The following is a 14,393-nucleotide window of genomic DNA, read 5'->3' as shown; positions in this document are numbered from 1 at the left end:
AGAAAAAGCCCAAATAAGCAACCTCAAACTACGCCTAACAGAATTAGAAAAAGAAGAACAAACAAAGCCTAAATTCAGCAGAAGGAGGGAAATAATAAAAATTAGAGCAGAAATAAATGAAATTGAAATAAAAAAAAAACAGTAGAAAGGATCAATGAAACAAAGAGCTGGTTCTTTGAGGACATACACGAAATTCACAAACTCTTAGGCAGACTCACCAAGAAAAAAAGAGAGAAGGCTCAAATAAATAAAATTAGAAATGAAAAAGGAGAAATTACAACAGATACCACAGAAATACAAAAGATTATAAGAGAATACTATGAAAAACTATATGCCAACAAATTGGACAATCTAGAAGAAATGGATAAATTCTTAGACTCATACAACCTCCCAAAACTGAATCAAGAAGAAATAGGGAACCTGAATAGACCAATCACAAGTAAAGAGATTGAAAGAGTGATCAAAAACCTCCCAAAATATAAAAGTCTAGGACCAGATGGCTTCTCTGGAGTATATTACCAAACATTCAAAGAAGTCTTAATACCTATCCTTCTCAAAATATTCCAAAAAAATAGAGAAAGATGGAACACTTCCCAACACATTCTAGAGGCCAACATCACCCTGTTGGCCATCACCCAACATTACGAAACAGGCAAAGACAATACTAAGAAGGAAAACTGCAGACCAATATCCCTGATGAGCACAGATGCAAAAATCCTCAACAAAATATTGGCAAACCGAATACAGCAATACATTAAAAAGATCATACACCATGATCAAGTGGGATTTATACCAGGGACACAGGGATGGTTCAACATCTGCAAATCAATCAATGTGATATACCACATTAACAAAACGAGGAACAAAAACCACATGATCATCTCAATAGACGCAGAGAAGGCTTTTGACAAGATCCAACATACATTTATGATAAAAACTCTCAACAAAATGTGTATAGGAGGAAAGTACCTTAACATGATAAAGGCAATATATATGACAAACCCACAGCCAACATCATACTCAATGGGGAAAAACTGAAAGCCATCCCTCTACAAACAGGAACAAGACAAGGGTGCCCACTCTCACCACTCTTATTCAACACAGTACTGGAGATTCTGGCCAGGGCAATTAGGCAAGAAAAAGGAATAAAAAGGAATCCAAATAGGCAAGAAAGAAGTGAAACTCTCACTGTTTGCAGGTGTCATGATCTTATATACAGAAAACCCTAAAGAATCCATTGGAAAACTAGTAGAAATAATCAACAACTACAGCCAAGTGGCAGGTTACAAAATCGACTTACAGAAATCAGTTGCATTTCTATATACCAACAACGAACTAACAGAAAGAGAACTCAAGAAAACAATCGCATTTACAATTGTAACAAAAAGAATAAACTATCTAGGAGTAATTTAACCAAGGAAGTGAAAGACCTATACAATGAAAACTGTAAGACATTATTGAATGAAATCAATGATGACATAAAGAAATGGAAAAATATTCCATGCACATGGATTGGAAGAATAAACATAGTTAAAATCGCCATACTACCTAAAGCAATTTACAGATTCAATACAATCCCAATCAGAATCCCAAGGACATTCTTCACAGAAATAGAACAAAAATACTAACAGTCATATGGGGCAACAAAAGACCCCGTATAGCTAAAGGAATCCTGAATAAGAAGAACAAGGTGGGGGCCGGCCCCGTGGCTTAGCGGTTAAGTGCGCACGCTCTGCTACCGGCAGCCCGGGTTTGGATCCCGGGCATGCACCGAGGCACCACTTCTTTGGCCATGCTGAGGCTGTGTTCCACATACAGCAACTAGAAGGATGTGCAACTATGACGTACAACTATCTACTGGGGCTTTGGGGGTAAAAAAAAAAAAAAAAGGAGAAGGATTGGCAATAGATGTTAGCTCAGAGCCGGTCTTCCTCAGCAAAAAGAGGAGGATTAACATGGATGTTAGCTCAGGGCTGATCTTCCTCACAAAAAAAAAAAAACAAAAAACCTCCTCGGGCTGGCCCCATGGCTTAGCGGTTAAGTGCGCACACTCCGCTGCTGGCGGCCCGGGTTCGGATCCCGGGCGCGCACTGACACAGCGCTTCTCCGGCCATGCTGAGGCTGCATCCCACATATAGCAACTAGTAGGACGTGCAGCTATGACATACAACTATCTACTGGGGCTTTGGGGGAAAAAATAAATAAATAAAATAAAATTAAAAAAAAAACTCCTCAAAAAGAAGAACAAGGTGGGTGGCATCAAAATCCCTGACTTCAAAACATACTACAAAGCAATAGTAATTAAAACAGCATGTTACTGGTACAAAAACAGACACACAAATCAATGGAACAGAACCGAGAGTCCAGAAATAAAATCTCATATCTACAGGCAGCTAATCTTTGACAAAGGAGCTAAGGACATACAGTGGAGAAAGGAAAATCTCTTCAATAAATGGTGCTGGGACAAGTGGACAGTCACTTGAAAAAGAATGAAAGTGGACCATCTGCTTTCGCAATACACAAAAATTAACTCAAACTAGATCAAAGACCTGAAGGTGAGACCTGAAATTATAAAACTCCTGGAGGAAAATATAGGTAGTACACTGCTTGTCATCAGCCATAAAAGGATCTTTCTGAATTTCATGTCTACTCAGACAAGGGAAACAAAAGAAAAAATAAACAAGTGGGACTTCATCAGATTAAAGAGCTTCTACAAGGCAAATGAAACCAGGATCAAAATGAATAGGGAACCCAACCAGCTGGGAAAAAATGTTTGCAAACCACATATCTGACAAGGGATTAATCTCCATAACATATAAAGAACTCACACAACTGAATAATGAAAAAACAAACAACCCGATCAAAAAATGGGCAGAGGAAATGAACAGACACTTCTCCAAAGAAGATATACAGAGGGCCAATAGGCACATGAAAAGATGCTCAACATCACTAATCATCAGGGAAATGCAAATCAAAACCACATTAAGATATCATCTTACACCCGTTTGACTGACTATAATCACCAAGACAAAAAACAACAAGTGCTGGAGAGGCTGTGGAGAAAGGGGAACCCTAATCCACTGCTGGTGGGAATGCAAACTGGTACATCCTCCACGGAAAACAGTATGGAGATTCCTCGAAAAATTAAAAATAGAAATTTATGATCCAGCTATCCTACTACTGGGTATCTACCCAACGAACCTGAAATCAACAACCCAAAGAGGCTTATGCACCCCTATGTTCATCGCAGCATTATTCACTATAGCCAAGACATGGAAGCAACCCAAGCGTCCCTCGACTGACGATTGGATGAAGAAGATGTGGTATATATATACCATGTAATACTACTCAGCCACAAAAAAAAGAGAAAATTGTCCCATTTGCAACAATATGGATGGACCTGGACGGTATTATGTTAAGTGAAATAAGCCAGAAAGAGAAAGACAAACAGTGCGTGATTTCACTCGCAAGTGGAAGATAAACCAACACACTGACAGATAGAACTATTTGGTTGTTACCAGGGGCTAGCGTGGTGGGGGGGTGGGCACAAGTGGTGGAGGGATACACCTCTATGGTGACTGACAAACAATAATGTACAACAAAAATTTCACAATAAAAAAATGTATATTATAATATTAAATATTATACTTATATAAAATATTTCAATAAATATTTTAATAGAAAAAAAAATGTTGCATCAGATCTTTGATAACTCTGTGGCATTCTCAGGGAGAAAGACTATAGAAGATAAGCTCCTAATCACAGATTATTTTATATATGATAAAACTCTTTATTATAAATTCTTTATTAGCAAGAGGAGAGTTCAACTCCATTATCAGATTCATTATCAAGAACTTTTGATAATGGAAATACCACATACGGACAATAAATTTGTCGAAAATTATTAAAGACATATAGATTGGAATAAAAACACAGGAAAAAAACCAAAGTACTATCAAAAAGGCAAAACGGATTTGAAAAACAACCAAATAGAACTTTCAGAAATGAAAAATATAGTTACTAAAATTAAATACATAACAGATGGATAAACAGCATTTTAGATAATAGCTTAACAAAAAATTAGTAAACTAGAACACAGATTTGAGAAAATTCCAAGAATGTACTAAAGTAAATTTTAAAATGGAAAGTTTAAAAGAAAAGAGAGACAGAGGGTCAAGTCTGACATATTTAATTGGCATTCCAAAATGTGAGACGAGAAAGTAAGGAAAAGGGAAAGTATGAAAGAGATAATGGCTGAGAATTCTCCAGAACTGATGAAATATGGGAATTCACAGATTCAGCAAGCACAGTAAGTCCTGGTTCAGATACATATAATAAAATCTACAATTAGACATATTTAGCTGTTTGGTGAAACAGCTGATCACCTATGATGAACAAAAGATATTAAAATTAGCTAGAAAAAACATATCTATAGCACGCTAAGGCATACAGGGTTAGGAGAGCTGTGGAAGAAATATTTCTCTGATATACTCTAATATAACAATGATTTAATGTATCTATCTCTACATTGTCCATAGAAACAAAGAAATGGTACAGTGATTTGCACCTATCATCTAATATGGAAGATTAAATGCATAGAAACTCATTAAACACTCTTTGAAGATTAAAAAAACACTGATAATCCTAAGGTGCTAATGAAATAACAGGAAAGTAATCATATGTGTTAACAAAAGTTATTCTGTTAAGCTCTGGAAGGAGTAGATTATAAATGAAGAAAAGTATAGTTTTCTGAAACTGTTACTAAGCAAGAAGGCATAGGTATATGCCACATACACTCATGAAAATATATGTTTTGGAAGGCTGTGGTCATTTTCCTGGGCTCAGCCTATTTATGTTAAGGTTCTTCTGCCCATCTTCCATACATTTTGGCATGACTTTGTGGGAAATATTAAAGCAGCGTAAGAACTATACTTCAAAAATTGCATATTATGGAGGACCGGAAGTAGGAAAAATGGTACTAAGGTTTCCAAAATATTCCACCAAAAAGACAGAATAAAAAGTACTAGATGGTCTGTTTGTGAACAGAACATTTCTTATGCAACATGAAGACTTTCTTGGTATGGTATTACAGCTGAGCTTCAGACAGAAGATACTTGACCAGAAGATACTTAAGACTTGTTGTGGTAATCAAGTGAGATAATCCCTTTCAGTGGATATTCCTAAATATGAAAAAGAGTAACATTCACAAACACTTATCATAGTCTGCTATTTGGAAAATTATTTGTTATAATTTGATTAACTATACCTATTTATTTTTATTTATTCCTCTTATTTTCAGATAGAGAGCCATAAGGATAATTTGAATTCTATAGTAACTGTAAAAGTCAAATATTTAGTCAAGAGTTTAAATCTGGTTCTCCCCACCCCCACCCCCAAGAGGAACAGTATCCAGTGACTTTCCAATGCAATTAAAATGAATTCCAAACTCCCTTTGACCAATAAGACCAGTCATAATTTAGTCCTTCTCTACCCAAAACTTCATCAATTATTTCTCTTCTCCCAGCCAGGCATGATCCTTAAATGTGCTAAACTTATTCCCACTCAAGGGTCTTTGCTCCGCCCAGAACCCTCCTGGCAGAAACACTCCAGGAGTCTTTTGCATGGTTAGCTCGTTCTTGTCATTCAGGTATTAGAACAGGCCTTCCCTGAGCTCTAATTTAAGACAATCTCCCAGTTACTCATATCACATTATACTGTCATATTATTTTCCTAAATTTATCACTCTCTGAAATTTTGAGAACGTGGACTAAGTGTCCACTATCGTGGCAGGCCCTCTGCTAGGTGCTGGGAATACGATGGCAAAGATGGATGCGTGGAGCTCAGTTTAGCAGAAAAAATAACTAAACAAAATAATCATAAGGTGGGACAAGTATAACGATAAGGAAAGTACAGAGAGCTATGGAAACATTCAGTAGAGGACCTCTCAAGGTTCTAAACTTACACAAGGAATTAATTTATAAAAACATATAAAGCATTTATGAACGATGCTACAAGAACTACAACTTGAAATGAGGATGATTTTTAAGGTAAATTTAAATAAAATGCTAGTACAAATTTAGATTGGCAAAATTAAATAACGTTAAAATATTTTCATGCTATTAAAAAAAACTCAAAAAATAACCCCCCCCCAAAACAAAATAAACCAAAACTATGGTTAATGGTATATTTGTGATGGAGATCACAAAGCTACATTTATTACAGCCTCTAAAAGAAAGTCTTACGAACATGTCTATATTGAAACATCAACTTAATTCAGTTGAACTGAGATGTTCAATGGATAATAGGTTTGGTTCTAGTTTCCAGTTGTTTATATCTACAGTCTGGAAATCCTGTATCTAATTCTACTTAATAGCTCTTTTTCCAAGGAAAAACTTCAAATACACTTCATGGAGGAAGCAGAAACCAGGGGAATTGCTGGAAGTTTCTCAGAGAAAAGGACATTCAGAAATTGTGTGTTGAGAATATATACAGGAATCCACCAAGGGAGAGATGGTCAGGAAATTTATTTTATTTCATTTTTAAAGCTTTAATAACATGTATTGATGTACCAGGCAAAGTGTTCACAGAATTATATAGGATAATGTATAAAAGTTATGTGTGGTATATATACTTTTAAGTAAATTTTGATATAATCTTGTTTGGCTCCTTCTCTTAAAAACAAAATGTTGAAGTAGGGAAACCTGGCTATTTAGGGCTTTGGTTAGTTGGGTTTGGATCAATCAGGGCATTATTATCTATATTTATATGTATAACAATTATTATGTTAGGAGCTGTAAGAAGACAGCAAAGTAACTGAAGATACAACAGATTTTAAAATTTTATGATATACTAGTATTACGATTATATTCATTTTAAATATTTTCTGAGTACCTACAGTCTGTCAGTAACTATGCTAGGATACAAAGAAGAATAACACTTGGCAAAACAGATCTTTGTCCTTTTATCTCTATGCCACCTTTTCAGATTGCCAAGGACACCCTCAGCCAACAGGCAAGGAAGAAAATATTTGCTGGCTGCTGGGAAGGAAAAACCGACTGCTCTTTCCTGCTGCATCAGGATCGCTTTTCCCTTCACACCCAGTTCCCAGGTACTTTTAAGCAGGATGAGAAATCACATTCTCTCATGTAAAGCCACAACAAAGTTGAAGGGAATTATTATAAAATCATACAATTCAAGTAGGTTTAAGTCACTCCAGGCATTAATCTATGAGCTGTGGGAATTAGATTAACTTCTATTCTATAATTTTGCTTAGATTCCCTTGACATCCTTACAAATCAGTAAGACAAAAGGGCTGGTTTTCAGGTTGAAGAGTAAAAACAAAGAAAACGCTTTCCTTTCACGTTCCTGTCTATGATTTCAGGTGCAATTCTAGAAAAACTTCATGTTTCATTAATCACAAATCAAAATATGCAAAGACTCCTGTGAACATTTGAGTAACACTTCACTTCAAAAATAAAAATATAAGAGATCAAAAGACAGATGGAATAGTCACAATCTCTCAGAATTAAGGCCAATGATATACGCTTCAGGGACTTCAGTATCAACACAAAGTCATACTTCCACATAGTCAACGTTACCAATTCTGTGAAGCACAGGATTGACTGATTTTAGGAACGTGTCAAATTCAAATTCAGCTTGCTAAGCAAACATATAGCAATAACAATTTAAAAAAATCCCATGTGTGGGAAAAGAAGGCCTGCAGGGTAGGATATATAATTTAGTACATGTTGTATCAAAATATTTAAACAAATAAATATGCTGTAACTATTTCTCTAACAATAAAGTTTGAAAGATAAATTACCCAGAAATCAAACATAGATAGTAATAGGGACAAATAAAAGTACTGTGATAAAAACTAAATTATTTATTTTTCAAGTGTAGTTTTCAAGTCTATTCAAGTTATATCTTTAAATATTACAAACAAGAAAATTATATTAACTTGGAGAATTAAGGCATACTGGCATTTTCAGGAAATTACAAGATAAAACTTTCCACCACCTCCTCCTGCACACACACCCAAAGCACTAATCACTGTGTAAAACAGCAATAGTGATTTGAATGTGTAACTTGCATACAGCAGACAACAGTACAGGTTATTTTAGTTCTCAGCACTTCATTTCCTCAGATTATAAAACAAACCCAGATGTGGTAAACACGGTTGCTAAGAAAAAAAGAAAAAAAAAAGCTATTAATTAACAATGAACTTCAGCATAAGTGTAAAGGGTCAGAGGATTGAGTAGAAAAGAAAAGTAGTAGACTAAGAGGAAGCAAACCAGCCTTCCATTCTTACGTCTATTTTCAAGAGACATTGGACAAGCCAAAAAACCTCCTCAAACTTAGTTTCTTGCAGTGGTTTTGTTCTATAACAACTTACTAAGAATGGTTCAGAGTTTAGAGAGAAATTTGCATGAGATTTGGAAGGTGGAAGGGAAATAGTGGCCAATATTCTCTGCGAGTCATGCTGTTTAAATGCAGTGAAATTCCGATGCAGAGAGGCTGGAAGATTCCAGCTTGTCCTCACTCTTCCCAGCTCTATGACCAGCTCTTTTTCTTGACGGTTGGTCATGCTCACCAACAGCACCTGCAGGCTCACCCCCAGACACAGAGGCAGTAGCCTCCCATGCACTTTTCCACCAGCCTCCTGTGGTCCCTCCAGCTGGATGTGCCTGGCTTCCCAGTAACCTAGGGAGCTACAGACTTTTTTACCCAGGTCACATGGTCAAGAGAGTTTGGTAGTGACATCTCCCTAATCCACAGTCTCCCTCTTTTAGATCCTTACTTCCCAGCTTCTTCCATAATTGGATAAGGTCTTATTCCTAAAATAAATCCCTTATGCTATACTACTTACAGTGATTCTGCTGCCCTGATTGAACCCTGATGGATTTCCTCAGCTGAAAAATTAAGGGTTTGGAAGAAGACCTACAAGTTTTAAAATTTGATGATTATTTATGCTTATCTTCCTTGCTTCTCCCTCCCCAACATATACATAGAAACACATTATGATTAAAGACAAAATCTGAGTAACGTACTCAGGAAAAATGAATGAAAACCATTATAAAGGTTCCCATTTAATACTGGTCAGGGGAGGGAGTGAATTACTCTTCACTGTGTATCTTTTGAATTTTACCTGTAATACCTACTGAAAAACAGAAATATATTAAGGTTCTGTTTATATTTCTGTCAAGATTAATCAATAGAATTAAGCTACATAAGATCTAAAATTTCTTGTCTTCATTTGAATTAATCTCTCTCAGAAACACACATTCAGTCACATGATATGTTAGCTCTACTTAATCATCTAATCATTCAATCTTGCATTAGTTCACTCAAATCTTTATTAAGTACCTATATTTCGTGATAAATATGATATTATGTACTGGGTATTCAAAAGTGAATAAAATATGCCACTTTTTATACTCCTAGCCTTTGGATTTACTGCTTTCTTAGTTCAAAATGCTCCCTCCCTCTCCTGCCACTCATACTCTGTGGAAACAAATTCAGAAGCCATGTTCTCTGTGAAACCTTCCCTGAAAACCCAGCCACAGAGTTATTCATTCATTTCTTTCTTTAAATTCTCTATTTTGTACCTATGTTGATTTTAGATTAATTTATTGTTCTGTTTATGTGTCTGTCACATCTATTAGCCTGAGATATCCTATGTCCATAGAATATGTTTATCTGATTTTGATGTGGCTCTTCTGTAATCCTAAACATCCTGTATTTATTTCTATCATGGCACTTTTCACAGTGCACTCTTATAGTTAATTAATTAGTCCGTCTCTTTGATTGGATACTGAGCTCTGTAAGGGATAGGCACATATTAGAAACTATTTCATTTTGTTTCTCTACTGTAAAAGACATTCCATGGACATATTGAATGTTCAAAAGTCTGTTAATTTTCAACAAAGGTGCCAAGACCATTCAATGGGGAAAGAACAATCTCTTTAACAAATGGTGCTGGAACAACTGGATATCCACATGCAAAAGAATGAAATTGGACTTTTACCTCATACTATATACAAAAACAAATAAAAAAGCACACACAAAAAAGCACACACAAAAAACCTCAAAATGGATCAACAACCTAAGAGATATAAGAGCTAAACCCACAAAACTCTTAGAACAAAACATAGGCATAAATCTTCATGACTTTGGATTTGGCAATGGATTCTTAGATACGGTACCAAAAGTAAAGGAAATAAAAGAAAAAATAGGTCAATTAGACTTCATCAAAATTAAAAACTTGTGCATCAAAGATCATTATCAACAAAATAGAAAGGTCCTTTATACATCATATCTGATAAGGGTACAGTATCCAGAATAAATAAAGAACTCCTACAAATCACCAACAAAAAAACAACTCAATTAAATAATGGGTAGAAGACTTGAATAAATATTTTTCCAAGGAAGATATAGAAATGGCCAAAAAACACATGAAGAGTTGCTCAGCATCATTAATCATTATGGAAATGCAAATCAAAATGATACTCAGTAGGATGGCTATAGTCAAAAAAATGGAAAATAAGTATCGGTGACAATGTGGAGAAAGTGGAACCCTGGAACATGGTTGGTGGGAATAAAAAACGGTTCAGCTGCTGGGGAAAACAGTTTGGCAGCTCCTCAAAAAGTTAAACATTAAATTACCATATGATCCTGTAATTCTACTTTTAGGTATATATCCCAAATACCTGAACACAGGTATTCAAACAGGTACTCATACACAAATGTCCACAGGAACCAAAAGGTGGAAACAGCTCAGATGTCCGACAGACAAATGGATAAACAAACTGTGGTATGTACATACAGTGGAATATTATCCAGCAATAAAAAAGAATGAAGTACTGATACATGTTATGATGTAGATAAACCTCCATAATATTATGTTAAGTGAATGAGCCAGACACAAAAGGTCATATATTGTATGATTCCATTTATATGAGATATCCAAAATAGATAAATCCATGGAGACAGACAGCCGACTGGCGGTTGCCAGGGGCCATGGGGGGTGGGGTGAGGGACGTGGAGAAACTGCTTAATAAGTAAGGGGTTTTACTTTGGAGTGAATAAAATGTTTTGGAACTAGATAGAGGTGGTGGTTATACAATATTATGAATGTACAAAATGCCACTAAATTATTCACTTTAAATGGCTAATTTTATGTTATGTGAATTTCAACTCAATCAATTATTAAAACACACACATAATTTATTAATGAATTAAGGAATGAATAGGAGAGATATAGTTGAGTTAAGGCTAGATGGTCACAAAGTTTCTTGGGAAAATAAGGCTCATCTTCTTTGTTGATGATGGAATTTGCAGTTTTTAAGAAATGATGATGTATAAGTTTTGTAAGCTGGTACTTCCTAAATCTGAAAACTGAGTGAAGTGGAGGAATGAGGGGACTTGATCTTGGTTGGTATCATGTGATGTCTGGAGATCAGGATTGGTGTAGAGGATGTGTGGTGTGCACCCAAACCCTCCCACTTCAGGACCAAAACACTCACTCCTCGCAGTTGCCGGGAGTATTGCCTGCTGATGGCTCAATAATTGCATCCTGCTCCTGAAATGTACCTTGGCCAGGTGTGGGAGATTTTTCACCCAAATTTATACTCCTTCGCAGGAGCACATTCAATCACTTGTCAATGAAGGGCTATAATAATACATTTTATATCATGAAAGTGCTTTGTGCTAGGGATAAAGGGATGGACAGGATGGTGATGATCTCTGTCCTCAGGACCCAGACAGAGTATACAGATAATTATAATTAAATATGCTAAGTGATATGATGAGAGCAAACAGAAGGGAAACCTAACCTGCTCGGTGGTCATTCAGGGAAGACTCCCTGGAAAACGTGATGTCTACTCTGAGACTTGATGAACGATGAGAGTTAGGCAAATGAAAATGGTCAGTTAAAAGAGTTCCAGGTAAAGAGAAGATCATATACAAAGGCCTACTAGCAAGTGACCCATCATATTTTCAGGAAGCTGAAAGAAGTTCATTATGAATAGAGCCCAAGTTAGAAAAGAATGTGGGTACTTGAAGAAGAACCTTATAAGGAGTACAGATTACTACTTAGCATTTGATTTTAGGCAAATTATTTATCTTGTCTAGACCTTAGCATGTATAATTAGGGAAAACAGTTCTTACCCCACAGCATTATTGTGAAAATTAAGTTAAATAAGTTAGGTAAAGTGATAAGCACTATCTAAGCTATTATTAATGTTGTTGCTCTTATTAATGCCAAGATATGGATAAATATAGCCAGCCCTGGTGGTCTAGTGATTAAGATTCAGGGATTTCACTGCTGTGGCCTGAGTTTGTTTCTCGGTCAGGAAACCACACCACCCATCTGTCGGTCGTTATACTGTTGCAGTTGTGTGTTGCTGTGATGCTGAAAGCTGTGCTACTAGTATTTCAAATTCCGGCAGAGTCACCCATGGCGGACAGGTTTCAGTGGAGCTTCCAGACTAAGACAGACTAGGAAGAAGGACTTGGCCACCCACTTCTGTAAAAGCTAGCCATGAAAACCCTATGAATAGCACCGGATTCTGATACAGTGCCAGAAGGTGAGAGGATGGCGCTAAAAGACCGGGCAGGGTTCTACTCTGCAGTACACAGGGTCACTAGGAGTCAGAATTGACTCAATGGCACTAACAACAACAAATGGCTAAGTATAGTTTTGATGGTAAAAGGGCAGAACCCCAAAGCAATCAGCATTGCAAAAGGCCTACAACAAAGTCTACATACAATGTTTTAAAGAAATCCATCAACAAACCACCATAGTGTGTTATAAAGCAACAGATGCTACTGAATCTTATAAATTAAAAAAAGCAGATGAAAAATAATTCTTTCTTAAAATTATAAAGACCTCCAGTTTTACAATCTAACAGTATCTTTAATGCCTAGTACCTTCATTCTAGCAAACAACCCTACCTAACTCTCTGATGGACCGTCAAGTAGCCTGGGTAAGATGGCAGTGGCTCTCTACAAATCTTATAGTTCACATGAAAGACTAATTCCTTTAAAAATATTCTCTGTGAACATAGCTGCTTTTAGTTAAAGTGGACTAAAAAAACATCCCAGAGCCTCTGTGACTTTTCTCCTCTTATTATTATAAGCAGAAAAGAGAGATTTAAAAAAAAAATCTAACCTTGAATACAATGGATTTCAAGGAAAAAATGTAACTGTATCCTTAACTAGAAGAGGAACTTTTCATCAAATAGCAAGCTTTTCAAAAAAAAATGCTGACACATCTTAAATTTGTAATAATTAAGGTGTAACAGTGGTAGGACTAGCAGGTTTCCAAGCAAAATCATCAGCTACAATTACAAAATATATTTTATGTTTGTCATGAAATGCAGAAGCAATACCAAAACACTTAGGTTGCAAAAGATTATATCACCTCTTGTTCTTCTGACAATGAAATTTTAGAAAGTGTAGAAAGTTTCTCAATCATTACCTACCTGCTGGCCATATTCCACTCAAGGGCTGGATTTTGAGAATTTCTTTCACTCTCTGTTAGCACTCCTCCTGTGCCACTTTCCTTCTCTGGTTTTAGTTGATCCCATTGCGCAGTACCAATATTGATGGACTGCAGGTCTATTTGGTATTGTCTGTCTTCAATTTCTGATCCAGGGTCTCGAAGAATTCCTAAGTTCAAGGCTCTCCTGTAAAGACAGTGAAAAACCATAAATAGATTAAAAATAAATATTCTATGTTTATTTTGTTCCCTAACATAGTATAATTATCATTTTTTCCTTTGGATTACTGAAGAATTCACTGAGTTAACCAAATCTATGAAAGTTACCATATATACAAAACTTATCACTTAACAGTAATCTATACTATAATGATTTCTTACATTATTCTCAGCACTGGACTGTTTTTCTAAGTACTTTCACGTACATGGTTTCAATCCTTGAGATGCAGTGAGGTTCTATTATTACCTCCATTATTACTAAAGAGAAAATAATTCAGAGAGTTGAAAGATTTAGCCAAAGTTACAGAGCTAGTATGACAAACAAAACTGCAACTTAAATCCAGGTTTTCTGACTCAAAACCTAGTCTTCTTTCCAATGCTAATCACCTACCTTCCTCAGCCCTTTGATGTCTTGTTAGGAAAGGTAATAGAGACTTGTTAAACTATTTCACTCCCCTACCCCTTGCCTTTGGTTCTTTATATAACCCAACTGTCATACAGACTAAATTTTTGAGAAGACTACGTTGTTTACTGATGTAGAAACAGAGTGATGATTACTGGCTCATATAGAGTTGCAACATGGATCCTCCTGGACCCAATGCTAAGCAAATGAATAAAATTATCAGTAGCTTAAAGCTAAATTAGAGGAAGTAAATGCTTCAATTTTTAATGA

General features: G+C 35.9%; 1 protein-coding gene across 8 annotated transcripts in view; it reads right to left on the bottom strand.

Annotated features, from left to right (window-relative positions):
* VPS13B (vacuolar protein sorting 13 homolog B) overlaps window positions 1-14,393 on the bottom strand; it is a 739,916-nt gene that overhangs the window by 269,087 nt on the left and 456,436 nt on the right. For all 8 annotated transcript variants that reach the window (XM_058564706.1, XM_058564703.1, XM_058564701.1 and 5 more), the window contains one exon: window positions 13,485-13,688. In XM_058564706.1, coding sequence (XP_058420689.1) covers window positions 13,485-13,688 — 204 coding nt within the window. The remainder of the gene's footprint in view (window positions 1-13,484; window positions 13,689-14,393) is intronic.

This window comes from Diceros bicornis, chromosome 21 (genome assembly GCF_020826845.1).
Source record: "Diceros bicornis minor isolate mBicDic1 chromosome 21, mDicBic1.mat.cur, whole genome shotgun sequence".
NCBI classification, from domain to species: Eukaryota; Metazoa; Chordata; class Mammalia; order Perissodactyla; family Rhinocerotidae; genus Diceros; species Diceros bicornis.
Note: the sequence above shows the minus strand (reverse complement) of the source record. Positions and strands in the feature narration are given on the sequence as shown.